At 31.7% G+C, this 16,983-nt stretch overlaps 3 protein-coding genes across 3 annotated transcripts; 1 reads left to right on the top strand and 2 right to left on the bottom strand.

Annotated features, from left to right (window-relative positions):
• On the bottom strand, window positions 7,877–8,384 carry LOC109329476 (aspartate and glycine-rich protein-like). Its single transcript, XM_019563155.1, has one exon. The coding sequence runs from the start codon at window positions 8,305–8,307 to the stop codon at window positions 8,011–8,013; it is 297 nt and encodes a 98-aa protein (XP_019418700.1). The 5' UTR covers window positions 8,308–8,384; the 3' UTR covers window positions 7,877–8,010.
• LOC109329017 (N66 matrix protein-like) lies at window positions 11,499–12,068 on the bottom strand. The gene has a single exon (XM_019562677.1). The coding sequence runs from the start codon at window positions 11,982–11,984 to the stop codon at window positions 11,676–11,678; it is 309 nt and encodes a 102-aa protein (XP_019418222.1). The 5' UTR covers window positions 11,985–12,068; the 3' UTR covers window positions 11,499–11,675.
• Window positions 12,415–15,511, top strand: LOC109329191. The gene is made up of 3 exons (XM_019562864.1): window positions 12,415–12,434; window positions 12,520–12,863; window positions 13,014–15,511. Exons 1-3 carry the CDS (start codon window positions 12,415–12,417, stop codon window positions 15,509–15,511), a joined length of 2,862 nt encoding a protein of 953 aa, XP_019418409.1.

The following is a 16,983-nucleotide window of genomic DNA, read 5'->3' on the forward strand; positions in this document are numbered from 1 at the left end:
ACAGAGGTTCTAGGTTTTTCGTGGATAATTTCTCCTCAATTTTTCAATGATGACGGTTAGGGGTGAGCATTGGTGTCGGGTTAAGTCAGGTAAGGTTTGTCCCTTAGTTGATCCTAGATGTTGATTAAGCCATTTTTTAGACCCAACTCTAAGTGTTGACTTGATCAGTCTTTGAACTCGAACCCGACCCTAAACCTGATTAATTATAATGAATATCATTTTAGATAAAGTATTCTCAATATTATGTATTATTATAAATATGTAATTTGATATATGAAATGATATATGTATATATATTGTTTATCATATATATATATATATATATATATATATATATATATATCATATATGCAATATCATAAAAGTAAAAATATGTTCAGGTATTAACAATGCAAATAGCAATACAAACAACATAGTAGAAATTTATCCGAAACCATGAGAAATTAACATTACAACCATGAATAAAATCAAAGATATATTATTACTCTATACATAATTAAATAGAAACACATATAAATATGAAAGTAGATAACAATGGGACAAGTCAGAGCCGAATCATGCTTGTTCTCATACTTGACCCTAAATATTAACTAGGTATAATTTTTAAATCTAACCCGACTCTAAATCCGATAGGACCCAAGCCAATTTGGACCTGAGCACGATCAGACCAAGTTGGGTGAGCATGTAGGTTTCCCTCTCTTAGAACCTCTAAGGCTCCAACCTCATATTGTCATTTGTATCATTCATGACAGTTATGGAAGTAAGTCATTCCTTTTATAACTCTCAAACAAAAGTGAAGCGACATCAAATTCATTTGCAATTGTGTTTCATCACTCAAGGTTTCTCTCTGAATATTTCACTAGAATCAAGTCACGGTTTGTTGATTTGTAAATTTTCAATGATGCTTCAAATTTCCACTTGAACATAATAGAATTTGTTCTTGATGGCTTGAATGATGAGTTTCAATTTGTGACTACTTTAATTCAAAGTCAACCTAAACCTCTAATAATTTATTATTTTGAATCATTTTTACTCACATATGAGTGGTGATTTAAATTGTGGATTACATTATCTGATGTAACTATAATATTGCATTCAAATCACAATGATGTGGCCGCATCGGGCCACAACGCAACCACATCAGACCGCATAAGGCCACATCGAACTCAATAATAATTTTTTAATCACAAAATAATTAACACTGCAACGGTCACATTCCATATCACAACGGCCACAATTGCAGTAATCGCAACCATTACCACCATAATCGTTACATGCTCCTTCTTCTAGTGGTATATATCACTCTTCCTTTAACCTAGAGTATGTTGATTTGTGGGGTCATGCTCTTGTATACTCGCAATCTAGTTTTATATACTCTATTTTTATAGTTCATAACTCCATTTTTCTAAATCAATCCAAATATATTAAGAACCTTCTAAAGAAAGTTAACATGGGTTCTGTCAAACCTATAATCACTCTCAATAGGCCAATTATTGGGACACAACATGTAATCGTCATTGGGCTAAATATTGCCTTTGGTGTTAACAAAGTATGTCAATTTTTCTCTTAATCTATATAAGAGAAATGCTCTACATTTAAGAGAATTCTCATAAATCTTGAAGGGATTGCATCATGTGGTGTGGTTTTCTCGTCAAACCTACATGTGCTTCAATTCATTTACCTCTTACATTCTTTTGTAATGTTAATTGGGCTTTAGGTCCATATGATAGGAAGTCTCTATTTCAGGGTTTGCATGTTCCTTAGACTTAATCCTATCACTTGGTGGTGTAAAAAGCAAAAAATCCATCTCTTGATCCAATAGTGAGGCATAATACAAAAGCTTGGCTTTATCATCTCAAGTGTTGTCTTGGGCAGAAGAATGTGGATCAGCTGTACCAAAATGAGTATATCCTCATGTCCCTAGCCAATGAGATTTCTCTAAGTAATACAAATATGTTATTTTATATTTTTAGAATTTTTCTTTTTAATGAAGTGTCACATTTTCATTGATCTGGTACAGGAAAATGGGACAGGTGATCTCTGTCCCGAGTAGAATCCATATATAGTGCCCCTAATCCCACAAAACTCTCATTGTCCTATGTGATAATCTTAGCTTGCAATGGCTATCAAACTTGCTCTCCACTATAGGACTAAATAAACTTATCTATGTGTTTATACTTCAGTACTATATACTGTTATATAATGGGTGCATCATTCATCATTTATTTGTATTATTTTTATTTAAAAGTCAATGATAATTAAAAATGAATGGTGAATGATATACTAATCTCTATTGTTATTCGTGTTCTTTTATTGTTGCATGAATCTCATCTCGTATGACATCTTTATTACAGTGAGATCATGTATAATAATATACTTCTGTAAATGGGTTTGAGTGCTCAATATTATATTATACTCATACATTCCAAATAGCAATTCCTCTAACTATAAAGATTCACCATAATCAACTAATAAACTTTTGACTGAACAGAAATCACGTAAACTTTGATACTAACAACTCCACATATTGTGGCATTGTATAATAGCATATATATTGAAGAATCTAGTGCCCAAGAACGTAAAGAGAAAAAGGATATTATGAAGAGATAGAAAGGGCCTTCTTAGTTGCTCTAGATCGTTCAAAAAATGAAGAATATAATAGAATAAAGTAAACAAAAAAAAGAGTTAGGCCATTGTATAGATTCTTCACATTAGAATGGCTGAATATATATCACATCCATCAATGATTAAAGTAAATATACGTGTCAAGAAATTGGGTAATTAAGAATAAATCCCAAACATTAATGATAATGTGTTGTTTTTTTAAGTAAAGATAGATGATAATATGAGTGAGAAGGAATAAATCTTTTTTAGTTTCTCACATGTATCCTCGCACTGAAAGCAACCTATCCGAGCCGGGAACATCCACAGTTATGTGGGGCTAACTCTCCCAACGAACATTTTTTCCATCCACAAGACTCGAACCCGGGTTCTAACTTAAGGAGACTCAAACATGTATCACTTGAACCAATGTCCGTTGGTAGTGAGAAGGAATAATTTATCTAGTAGAATATGGTATATGATGAATTCAAGAATATTGTTGACCAATTTCTTTATTAATTTAAGGAATTTGTGGACCTACATTTTTGTCATTTTTAGTAAAAGTTGGAGATGATTTTTTCTCTCTCGCCCCCTTGTTATCTAAAAGAATAAGTCATAAAAAGACCATATGTAAAAATATTATGATACTTTTTTTCATCAACCAAATAATTATATAAAAGAAGTACCACACACTATACCAAAAAAAAAAAAGAGGAAATGATAAATTGCAGACCATTTACAGCTGCAATTTAATTTCATTATATGTGGCATGTGAACACCCATTTTTGTCTGGCCCAAGAAAAAGCCCAAGTCATTTAAAGAATAAGAAGTTCTCCATTTCAAATAAATACGAATAAAATATAAGCACTAAAAGCAATTTTTTGGGGCACCATAGGCCCGCATGTCACCTTCCAAAATAAAAAGAGGAATATAAAAAGTATGAGAAAAATGTTTTTTTAAAAAGAAAAAAAAAACTATCTTTTTGGAATTTTTAGCATATCATCACAATTGAAAAATAATAACTAATAGTAATAAAAAACGTTTTTTATTTTTTTCGGAATAATAACTAATAATAGTAAAAAAACGTTTTTTATTCGGATTTCAAAATCATAATAAAAAAAGTTGTTTTTTTTTATTTTCGGAATTAAAAAATAGTGATAAAAATAAAAAAGGGATTCATGGATTTTCGGATAAAAACATAAAAATAAAAAATCTCTAAATTATCTAAAATTTGAATTCAAGATTTGAATTCAAATTTCCAAGTTTGAATTTCAGATTTTTAAATTCGAATTTCAAATTTCAGAGTTAATGGTGAATCAAATTGGGTTTATTATGATTCCTAAATATCTGTATCAGATTTTATTACGAATTAAAAAAATAGGCATGTGTTTAGGGATTTAATTTTGTAGTGTTATTATAAATAGAGGTTTAGGAAAATGGGAAAGGGCTAAGCAAAAGAAACACTGCCAGAAGAGAGAAGAAAGAGGTTGGCCAGAAATATTCCCGTGTGGGCGTGCCTATTTTCGTGTCCGTGCACTCATCCTAGGACCGCATCGCAGCCGTCCAAACCGCTGACCGTTTGGGGCATCACGCGTTGACTTAGCTGCAGCCAATCAGGCAGCGAAACGTCACCCGAGCTCACCAAAAACGTCCACACTGAATACTCATCCCGTGTGCACACGGGATCCAGTGTAGGCGCGCTCATCACGCCACCCTACACCCTCACCCATCCACGCTCTATAGTGCGCCGCGTGGCATTGTCACCTTCACGTCCAGATCCACCACTCACAGGACGAAACGTGTCCCGGATTCACTACACCTCGCCACACCAGATCCCACCCTAGAAGAACACGGATCCCATGCACGCGTGTTCATTGCTCAAGCCGTGAGCCCACCCTCCCATCCAATCTTATCACGCCACGTGGCTGGACGTATCCAGGCGTCTGGATCCAGCACGGGCGTGTGCACGGTGCAACCCGTGCACCCTCTCTCCCCCAACAAGGCGTTGACACGTGTCCAAGCGCTGGGAAGTAAGAGAATTCCCCCCAATCTCTTCCTGCCACGTGGATCTCTTTGTTTTTGCTGGATTTTATTCATTTGCATATCAGGTTTGCATTTTCTTGTCCCTTATTTACACTGATATCATCATATTACATAGGCTAAATAACTATATCATAGAGATTGGAAATTATAATTATCATAAATAATTTAATTATGTGTATACAATTAGAACTTCATGAATATGATTCGTGATTATAAAAATTAACTGGGCTTGTTAATGTGATGGGATTCCACTGCTGTTTTATTTCACTATTTTTACAACTGAACTTTAATTTTGATATTCAAAAGGTATAAATGATAAATAAAATCATCCAATGCTATTATATGAAAAAATATATTTCTTGGTGTACCACTTAATTAATTCCAATACGATTCTAATAATATAGGTATTAAAATTATTTCGATGTTATGTTACTTAGTATTTGTTTTTTTTTTATTCTATTCATGTTAATGAATGTCCAAATTTTAATATATGGTATAGTGTATGAAGCCAAACATAAAATATAATGTGTAAGTTTTTTAAAAGTGTGGAATAAATCACATTTCTATTAACATGCTGTACCATTTTGAAATTTTTATCAATGTCCTTAAAATAATTACTACATTTTTTTAGCATAATGTCATTATAAATTCTAAGACGAAAATCACTCTAATTTTAAGATATGATGCGGTGTCGGACATATGGGCTGCACTTCATCAATTTAATGATCATCATGACTAAATCACCAACGACTCAAAAATCTTTTATTCAGAAACATGTTAAGATCTTAACTAACCCTTAATACAAAATGCGGTATCGGACGTATGGGCTGTACTTCACTTGTATTAGCAGGATTGTTAGTCGAGATCTAACACTTATATTTTCTAAAATCAATCCAACCAACAAACCTTTTTCTACTTAAAGAACTACGTAAGCCTTGATTCCCTTAATAGGGATACGTAGGACCAAAGTCAATCTTGTCAGGCCCAACTAAAAAAAAATAATGTTTTCATTTAAGTAATTGCTCATTAATTAATTAACTTAATTAAAAAAAAGGTGTTCCTTTATTTAATAGTAATAACAACAAATAAAAAATATAATAATCCATGTAGTTTAGTATAGGGTACCGCCTAAGGCGGGCGGGTGAGGTGCTAATACCTTCCCTACCCCGTAACTGACTTCCGAACCTGGATATCAAAAATCCAAAAGCCCAAGGTAATTGGGCTAAAAAAGATTTTTCTACATTTTTGACAGTAAAAAAATGTAGTGGCGACTCGAGAGGTCGCGTAGCCGAAAATCGGGACGCGACATGGCATATATAGCAAGTCATTGAAATAAATATGCATAATTATTATGATATTTTAATATTATGAGAAAATAGTCTGTTATTATTTATTATTCATATATTAATAGTTAATGACTTTTGAATGAAAAAAGTATACATAAACGATATAATGATAGTATATATTTTTTTGACATTAACAATTGAATATATATTGTCTGATTAAGAAAAGAATAAACTAAAAGAATTAGAATGATAAAAAAACTCATTATATAAAAGAAGTGCAAAGATTTTATAAATTTCAAACATGTGAGTTAATGATTTTTATTTTTTTTAAATTCGAGAAAGAAAATGATCAGAATATATGAAATTAGAATTAAACAAGTTCAGTGAAAAGTTTAAATAAAAGTTTTGCACACAATGAAGTATACTTTACATATTAAAATACTCAACGTGTCAAAATAGTTTAAAACATTTTTTAATAAATTCATACAACTTTCTATATAGTTGAAAAATTAAAACATTTACTATTATAAATAAAAAATATCACGGAGTCACTTGAATATTAAATAAAAATATGCTTATCTAAAAGCCGAATGACACATAGAAGAAGGTGTAGTGGTAATTAAAAGTTGGAGACATAAATGGAGTTTATTATTGCTTTTGTCTATAATTCTATCTAAAATGCTGGCAAATAATTGAAAGTAAAAAACAATTTTATAAGCAGAGTGTATCAAATTTTAAATGTATAAATATTTTTTAAAAGAAGAACGGAATGATACATACTATATATAGCATGCCTATTTTTTATGCAAAAAAAACTATATCATTATTTAATTACAAAAACAGTATTTTGATATAAAATTAAAACATTGATGAAGACAATTTAACCTTCTCCAATTATTTATTTATAAGAATAAAAGGTGCGTTATAGATGCCAAAAAAAGTTATTTTAAGGAATTCATATTATATAATGTTGATTTTGATGCCAAAAATATTCTTATTTCTCCCATTGAATTTGGGTCCAACATAATTCAGTCCCATGAACTAATAAGTCAAATCACCCGATGGTAAATAATAGTGTTAAATGTAATTTTATTCTCAATACTTTCCTTGTGGCAATTGTGATCGTATATTTTATTTTTGACTATTTTAGTTATTCATGTTTTTTTATTTAACAATTTTCATCTCTTCATCTAAAATTGAGAAATAGTTTGACATAACATTCGATCCTAGCATAGGTGAAATTTGTTTAAAATAAAAAATATGTAATATTTTTAATATTTAATTTTTCTGGTTAAAATAATATTCCTAACCTTTTAAATAAATGACACATGTTGTCTGCAATAAATATCTATTTTCTTAGACTATATCTCAATTAATTTCTTGTATCAATTATATTGAAGTTGAAAAAGAAAAATATTTTTTTAATTATTATAACATATTTTTATTGATGTGATAGATATATTGGGAATGACATATCGCTTAATTGAAGTGTTTTCAAGAAAGTATACATCTTTTATAAAGTGAACATAGTTAATAGTTTTATTCAAATCGTAGATCACGTTACGTGATGTGGCCGTAAGATTGTGATTACAGTGATTATTACAACCTTATCACACCATAATTGCATGTGACATTGAATCAAAATGATGTGATCACATTGGGCCGCAACGCAACTATATCAAACGGCATTTGGGCCACATCAGACCGCAACGCAATCATATCGGGTCACATCAGATTAAATCGAATTCCAAAAATAATTTTTTAATCACAAAATAATTCACGCTATAATGACCAAAATCCGATCCACTCACTCATTTTCTTATCTTTCAATCCATTCATTCACTAACACCTCATCAGTGTTCTTCTTCAGAATTAATAAGATGAATTAATAGTATTTTTATATTTCTTTCTATCTAAATTACTGTTCAAATTAAAACATTTTTCTTCAACAACCAAAAGGATTTTTATTATCATATGTAAGAGAGGTATTGTATACTCAAACTCCTCTCACATTTCTAAGTTACAGAAACATTACAACAACACAAATACATAAAATCATGCATGTATCAAACATTGATACTTAATAATAGTTCCTTGTTGAAGCATTGAAGTCTCCACTGATATTGCCACCATTTCCATGGCCATTAAATGTACCACTGTTATTTATAGTACCATTCCCTTTACTTGCACCATTGTTTATCTTAGAACCACTGAAAGGGTGGTTGCCATTGCCATAGCCATTGCTATTTCCATTGCTATTGCCATGGTTATTGTTGTTAAATGATCCTGCAGCACCATAATTATTGGACCTTTCAGCTTCTTCTTGAGCCTCCAAATTTGCAAGTAGGCTTCTGAGAGCATGAATATTCAATGCCATGTTGATCTTTACTCCTTAAGATTGCACAATATGATGGTGTTTTAATGCTTGTATTTATGTATGTCTTTGATGTTATAGCAGCTAAATAACCCTAGAATTTATAGGTGAATGCAACCAAGAGAATCTAGTAGTGCTTCTTTGGCTTGTTAATTAAGCTATGATATTTTGATTTCACTATCATGGATTCGTTTTGATAAGAAAAAGGGTTCAAGTATATATCCTTTATTTAGTGCTGCATATGTTTCAAGGGCATTGTACTGGATGCTAATTCTTTAATTGAAAATTGGAAGAAGAAATGTGATAAGCATGATCGATGATAAACTGAACCAACTTAACATTTATTAGAAATTTAATTTATTATTTAATTTGATAAATTGATTTATGAATCAAATGAGTCGAAATTGAGCTAATTAACATTGTTAAATTAACGAGTCGAACTAAATAATATAATTTGACTCGTTTGATTTATGAGTTACGACTCAATTATATATATACTAAATAAATAATCGTAATTCCAGCTAGCAAAATGAATCATTCAATTTAATATGTTGAACTAAAAAAGTTTGTGAATCTTCATGAACCAAATTAATTCGAATTGATGCGCCAAATTGAATAATTCTTGAACTTCAATTTAACTGAGTTTGAGCTTGAAACTAACATAGCTCATTCCAAATTCAAATCGAGTTTCGAACCAAACAAATTCTAATCAAGCTAAACCAAGCTAAGCCGAGGTTCGACATGGTTTGACTATTTTCCTGTTCACTGAATAAAGAAATAATTGAAACTTTGAACACTTCGAGAATCATGTCTTTGAAAAACTTCTCCCCCAAAGTTTAGTGAGTGACATATAGTTGAACATGAACAAGGATCATCTCAATTAATGGAGAGACAAATAAATGCTTCTATCTTTATTTTTAATGACAAAAATATAATTTCATTATAATTAAAATGATAAATATCTTATTGAATTTTGTATTTTCCTTTAGTTTTTGAATTATTTATCTAGCATTGTATCATTACAACAATTGCATTAAATCAATTAGAGCACAGTGTAATAGTTATGAAGACCTTCAAAACTATATTATTAAAAACATAATTATAGTTGTGTGTAACCGGACAAGTTCATTCAAGTGAAGATAAAGTTGAGAATTCACACCCCATACCTATAGACTACTTTTGATCAAATATTCTTTTGAAATAAAAAATAAATGAATGGAAAGAGAATCTAGCTTAATTAACTAATTTATTAGATAATGGAAACACAAATATACTACATTACGACGATATTGATTTTTTATTATTATGAAGGGTATTCTTTTATTTTATTGGGTAACCTTTCAAAATTTGAAATTGTGTCTTTCAATAAATATGATGAATTCTTGATCTTTTAACCATCCTAAGAATCTATCGACCAACAAACTAACTTTTTTTTAAAGGGAAAATAGACCTAGCTTTAAAGTCGACTGAGTTGACAAGTGAGGGACTGAAAAGTGAAAACTAACAATGTCAATCAGTGAAGGATTATTTGGCACACAAAAAATGGTCGTCACATATTTGGTTAAAAGAAAAAGATATATGCAATTACATTGTATAGATTTTATACAATATTACTACATTATTTACTATTAATATTTAATTGTTGTTGATTTTTTAGAAAAAAATATAATTCAAATAAATGATAAATAATAAATTGCATGTATATAAAATTTTGACACTAACATTCGTCAAAGGAGTCTTTCAAAAGCTTCTGAATTTTTAAGCCCCGGTTTATAAGATGACTGATATCTCGTTTAATCCCATAACTTAATAATTTTTTGTAAAGAACATTATTCTTATAATACTTTATTGAAATAAAAATATTTCTTTCTCATTTGTTATTGTGAGATTGTTATTTAAGAATATTCTTCTGGTTATTCGGATAAGAAAGTGTGGACTCCATAAAAAAAGATGAAAGAGATATTGTGTGATAAGTTGTAGGACTTGATTCTAGTTTTACCTGCATAGATTTGATTTAATTAGATTTTGGGTTTGGTTTTCCAAAAATTTGGGAACCTATTTTATTTTCTTTGTTCAAAAGTGTTCTGGCACTCTTAGGTCCATTTTTAATAGATTTGTTTATTAAAAAAAAAGTTGTAGCACCCAAGTAGGAATATGAATGACTTTTACCATTATAGAGAAAAATGAATATTTTTCTTACTTTTTAAAGATGTATTTTAAATTATAAAATATTGTGTAGGATGGAAATAAAAATGACTCTAAATCTTATTACTTAAAAACTCTTCTAAATCCCATGGCATGACTTTATCAAACACGTTAGGTTATTAAATTTCCGTCCCTAGCGTTTTAACATTCAATTAGCTTTTTACACTGCTTTTTAAGCTTTTCAATCAATTTTATCAAAAGACAAACCCCATAAAGTAGGTGATATATAAGCCAACTCAGAAATAAATATCTCATCTTTAATTACTTGTCAATTATTTCTTTTTCACTTTTTCAGAGGGTGAAGCCTCATTTGTTTCTATAAAGAATGATATGTTATCCCATATTATATCTCAGAAAAATAAAAATTATTATATCAATAAAAAATTTAAATATTTATTTTTCTTCTATTTTTATTTCAATATTATTAATTTAAAATATTGTTTAAGACCAAATATCTTTATCTGTTTTCTATAGTATATTAAGTGGTTGCTGCATGATAATTTTCCTTCATACCTAAGAGTTAAGTAGCTTTTGTACTTCAATTTTTGGATAAGTTTGTTTGTTTCATAACCAAAAAATTATATCCCTTCTTAGATTGTATAGGGAACAATTTTTTATATATTAGGAATCATTAGTATGCAACAAAGAGACAAACAGTGAAAACCCCTTTCTCTCCAAATGGAACAACACCTTGATAGTTTTCTCATTCACCCTAAATTATGTGAGGTACCCTAATTCATACAACAATTAATAAATGCAATAATTTACGCGTTAGTCTAGTGGTATAAAATTTCGCTAAATACTCAAGGTCGATAATTTGATTCTTGGGAGCAACACTTGTTGGGAAGGACAACCACAAATCTCGAAAGAGATTAGTTCTTACCCAAAAAAGTGAGAGGATATACTTAGTAATACAAAATATAAATCGAAGTTCCAATCTATATGTAAAAGAAAAGAGTAACCAAAATAAACAAATATAACACTAGTCCTTGTCCACACTTACAGTTTTATTAATTATATGTAACGAGGTGTATTATATTCTTAACCTCCTCTTACACTGATATTTATAAACTATTACAATTAGGGTTGTTACACCACTTTCATTATTATTACATTTGTAACACAATATATCATATCATATATCAGATAATATAATATTATGATACTTAATAATAGTTCCTTGTTGAGCCATCAAAGTTACCAGCAACATTACCACCATTGCCATTGCCATTGAAAGTACCACTGTTATTTATAGAGTTTCCACCATGGTTGTCATAACTGTAACGGTTATAATGATTACCTGAATTGTCACCATTGTTTATATTTGCACCAATTAAACTCTGGTTTCCAAGGCCATAGTTGTTAAATGAGTCTCTAGTACCATGATTAGTACCATACTTAGTTGATCTTTGAGGTGCTTCTTCACCTTCTAAATCTCCAAGGAGGTTTCTGAGAGAGCGAATGTTCAATGCCATGTTGATTTTTCTCCTTAATATTGCACTATATGGTAGTGGTTTATTTAGCTTGTGTTTATGTCCTTGATGTTGGAAACTAATTAAGCTTGCAATTTATAGTTGCAAAAGTAAGAGAATCTAGTGCTTTACTTGTTCAATAAGTTAATATTTTAATGGATTGAAATGGATTCGTTTTTGATATGGAAGAACCTTGTTATATATCCACTATTTAGTGCTGAAGATGCCCTACAAAAGCAATTTACTCTCTCCTAATTAGTTATTAGTTTTGTCTTGACTTTTATAGGTCTAATAGTGTTTTAAATTGCACTTCATAACTATAATTACGAGTATAATATAATAGTTTCAATTCAAACACTTTGTAATGATATTATAATCATAATTACGACTATATTTTCTTGTGATTGTGTTAATCGTATGACAAAAACCCTAAATGCAATATAAGAAACCGATGTTTATTTATTTAGAAGAAAAATTCAAATCCTCTATACCGAAAGTTTTCTATATAAGAAACCGATGTTTATAAGACTCCGTTCAGAACAAACAATTGCTGGTTTTCAAATGCTGGTTTCGCTAAATTTGTGGAAGATGAATGGAAGAGTTTGGAGGTCAGTGGTAGGGGGTCATTTGTTTTAAAGGAAAAACTGAAAAGGCTTAAGGGGTCTTTGAAGATCTGGAATAAGGAGCATTTCGGTGTGCTTGACAAAAATATTGCGGATAAGGTGACATTGATTAACTCAATTGATGGAAAAGGTAGTGAGGGTATTTTGTCTGTTGATGATATTGCTGCTAGGAGAAGTGCTACTGCTGATCTATGGCGTCTTTCGAGACAAAAGGACAACCTGTTGCTCCAAAAATCTAGACAGAAGTGGCTCCGAGAAGGTGATTCTAATTCTAAATTCTTCCATGCCTCGATTAATAGAAGTTGAAGATCAAAGGAGGTTCACGGTTTGCTCATTGATGAGGTATGGGTTGATGACCCGGGTAGAGTTAAAAACCATATCCGCTCTTTTTTCAGGGATAGATTTGCAGAGTCCCACTGGAATAGACCTTCTCTTGATGGAATTGAGTTCAACGGTATCTCAGCTGAGGACAACCATTTTCTAACATCGAGATTTGAAGAAGAGGAGATTAAAGAAGCTGTGTGGAGTTGTGAAGGTGATAAAAGCCCTGGGCCTGATGGCTTTAATTTCACGTTTATTAAAAAATCTTGGGATTGCGTGAAATCGGATATTATAGCTATGGTGGATGACTTCTACATCTTCGGCGATCTTGCTAGAGGTTGTAATGCCTCTTTCATTGTCCTCATTCCGAAGTCGAGTAGTCCTCAAGGTCTTGGAGATTTTAGACCGATTTCCTTGGTCGGCTGCATCCATAAGCTTATTTCCAAACTTCTCGTTGGGCGGCTGAAAAGGGTTATTCACTCAGTCATCTCGGATTGTCAAACTGCTTTCATCAAAGGTAGAAACATTATGGACGGGGTGGTAATTGCAAACGAGATCATTGACCAGGCAAGAAAAAAGAAGGATGGAAACTGTTTTATATTCAAAGTGGACTTCGAAAAGGCTTATGATTCGGTTAACTGGAGCTTCCTTTTGTACATGTTAGAGAGGATGGGTTTCTGTTTCAAATGGAGGAATTGGATTAAAAGTTGTTTACAGTCGAACTCATTTTCTATCTTGGTTAATGGGAGTCCGACGTCGGAGTTTAGAATGGCTCGCGGTTTACGACAAGGTGATCCGATTGCTCCTTTTCTTTTCCTTATTGTTGCAGAGGGTCTTGGTGGTATTATGAGATCTGCTGTTTCGAAGAAGATTTTCACTGGGTATTCGGTTGGTAGAGACGAGATTGTTATTTCTCATCTCCAATACGCGGACGATACACTGCTAATTGGGGAGAATTCAGCGGATAACATTATGGTTCTCAAAAGTATTTTGAAGTGCTTTGAATTGGTGTCTGGGTTGAAAATTAATTTTCATAAAAGCAGCTTCATTGGGATTAAGGCTGACCCTTCGTTCGTTCAAGTGGCAGTCAACAGGTTGTTGTGTGGAGTTGGTTCTATCCCTTTCAAGTTCCTGGGAATTCCGGTTGGTGCTAATCCGAAAAGGCTGTCTACTTGGTCTCTGGTTATTGATACTTTTAAAAGAAAGCTCTCTCGTTGGCAACAAAAGCTTCTTTCCTTTGGAGGTCGAGTAACACTCTTAAAGTCGGTATTGTCTTCCTTACCGATCTATTATTTCTCCTTTTTTAAGGCCCCTGTTTCTATCATTCACGAGTTAGAAAGAATCCAGAGAAGATTTCTTTGGGGTAGAGGTGAGGTGAATAAAGGTATCCACTGGGTGAGATGGAAAGAGGTGTGCAGGTCAAAAGAGGAAGGGGGGCTTGGGGTAAAAAATTTAGGCCTATTCAATTTGGCTCTTTTAGGTAAATGGAGGTGGCATATGCTCTCTTCGAGTGAGTCTTTGTGGGTGAAAGTGTTGAGGTCTATATACGGAGTCGAGGCGGTGGTTAGGGGTGGGCTTGTTGATGTTGAGTGCTTCAAGAAGGGGTCGTCGTGGTGGAGAGATTTAGGGTGTCTGTGTAATAGAGATAATGGTTTTAACAAGGGTTGGTTTAATGAGGGTGTTCGGAGGAGAGTTGGGTCTGGGCAGTCTACTTTATTTTGGAGGGATATTTGGGTTGGGGGAGAGTGCCTTAAGAATTGTTTTGAAAGATTGTTTCAGGTTACTTTGAATAAAGATGCTTGCATTAGCTCTATGGGTGAATGGAGGAATGGGGTTTGGTGTTGGCTTCTGAATTGGCGAAGGTCTTTATTTCTATGGGAGCAAGATGAGGTAAATGATCTTCTTAATAAAGTGGAGGAGGTGAGACTCGTCCAAGGCAATGAGGATGGGTGGCTTTGGGTCCACGATAAGAATGGTACCTACTCGGTTCGTAATGCATACAAGGTACTTCAAAATGAGGTCAGGAATGATAATTATCTGCATTATAAGAGATTATGGGCTTCCAAGGTCCCATCCAAGTTGAAATGCTTTGCATGGAGACTTTTCGTGGGAGGTGTGCCTACTTGGATGAATTTGGCTAGACGCGGCATTATAGGATCTCTTCCCTCGACTCTTTGTGCCTTTTGTGGTGAGTTAGAAGAATCTTCTGATCATTTGTTCTTCACGTGCTCGTTGTCTTACAGTGTATGGCAGAAACTTTACTCCTTGTTCGGCATCTATTCTATTCTGCCTAGTAGTACCGGAAGCAATTTTCTATCTCATTGGCACTTGTTCGGGGAGGCAAAAAAATTTCATCAACAATGGATGACCATTTGGTTTGTCACTATTTGGTCCTTGTGGTTAGTTAGAAACAAAATTATCTTTGAGGAGTCTTCTTTTAATGTTGATGAGGTAATGTTCATTATTAACCTTCATTCATGGAATCTTCTTAGTGCTCGATTCGAAGGGTTTTCTTTCTCCTTTTTGGAATGGGTTTGGAATCCATCTAGTTGCATTTCTTGTAATAGTCATCGTCTTTGTGGATAGGAGTACCATTTGTTCTCCTAACTATTTATTTTTTAATAAATTATTGCTGATCAAAAAAAAAATATTTTGTCAAATATCTAAATGTGTTAGTATGACAGTTGATAAAAAATTAAGTAAATTATGTTATTTATTGTTAGGCAAAATTCTATTGAGTTGGTATAGAGACATAATTTTTTTTGTGGTATAGAGAATTTAGGTTAGAAGAAGAAATAGGGTGTAGGAAGAATTGAACACTTGAAAAACCATGTCTTGATGTCTATCAAATAAATATATCTCCCAATCATTAAAACACTAGATTGAAGGCCCATTATTTCATTTATATCTTAGATAAGGTAAAACTCAAATCGAACGAGTTCATACCTCTAAACTATATTTATCAATAACAATCAAATTTTTATGAATAGAAACTTTTTCAGTATTAAAATTTAGACGCTTAATTACATATGCCAAAGAGAAAACTTTAATTAAAAATTGAGACATTTTATTAAGGTCAAATTGATTTTCTATTATAATGTCAAATTGAGAGAAGATAATCTTATTGGTCATTAGAATTTTTTACAACAAGTTAACCATCAATCAATGAGTAACTCTATATATAGATTTTGGATAAGGAAATTCAGATAACAAATTAAATAAGTGTGTTAGTCCACGGAATTGAAGAAAAGATATATAGAGACCAAGATTCAAAATCTTTTCAAAAGCTGGTGAAATCTTAGATGCCTAAGTTCCAAGGAAATAGAAGGTGTACCAGGGAATTAACTTTGGCTATGTCTACTTTATAACACATATGAAGAAGATGAAAAAGTGATTCTACTTTTCAATAAAGCTAAATGGGAATTTCTGGCTTGTAAGACACAAGGTAATAATGAAAGGATTTCCTATATCCATAGAAATAGGTGAATAAATAATATGTGACAAAGTGGAACATATAGTAATAAGAGAAGAAAATAAAGTTGATGTAGAGGAAAGTTAATACAAGAGATTGTACTATGTAAAGTCAAAACTCATTAATTATCATTTTTTAAACAATCAATTTCCCTTTTATCATAAAAATAACTAACTAATATTTACAATTGTACAAAGCATGACTAGATACTTTAACTAATTTAAATATATGCATTTTAGCCTTGATTGTTGTGAAGTCAATATCTTACATAATACTATAAAGCATTCATGAAAAAAAGTTAAATATCATTCAAAATTTAAAGAACAGGAATTTTGTTTTAAAAGGATTGAGGTTAAGCGGCATGTCTAAATTTCTTTAATTTTGCTTAGGTTTACACTTGATAATTTAAATTGTTCTGAAATTTTCAATGTTTTTTATAATTTTCAGCTATGTGATTATGATAGTTTTTAGTTTGAAGGGTGCAATTTAGAGTTTATAGTTTATATACTGATGTATGTAGAATGCAGATTTTAGTTGAATTTATATACATACTCTGATAATTTTGATTGTGCGTGCTTAAAGATTT

The sequence above is a fragment of the Lupinus angustifolius genome, chromosome LG16 (genome assembly GCF_001865875.1).
Source record: "Lupinus angustifolius cultivar Tanjil chromosome LG16, LupAngTanjil_v1.0, whole genome shotgun sequence".
Taxonomy (NCBI): domain Eukaryota; kingdom Viridiplantae; phylum Streptophyta; class Magnoliopsida; order Fabales; family Fabaceae; genus Lupinus; species Lupinus angustifolius.

Bases quoted from the DNA above. Each gene is read 5' to 3' on its own strand.
- LOC109329191 (XM_019562864.1), top strand. From the start codon at position 12,415: ATGCAATATAAGAAACCGAT. The intron at 12,435-12,519 runs GTTTATTTATTT...GACTCCGTTCAG, and splicing joins ATGCAATATAAGAAACCGAT to AACAAACAATTGCTGGTTTT. The intron at 12,864-13,013 runs GTGATTCTAATT...ATAGATTTGCAG, and splicing joins ACAGAAGTGGCTCCGAGAAG to AGTCCCACTGGAATAGACCT.
- LOC109329476 (XM_019563155.1), bottom strand. From the start codon at position 8,307: ATGGCATTGAATATTCATGCTCTCAGAAGCCTACTTGCAAATTTGGAG.
- LOC109329017 (XM_019562677.1), bottom strand. From the start codon at position 11,984: ATGGCATTGAACATTCGCTCTCTCAGAAACCTCCTTGGAGATTTAGAA.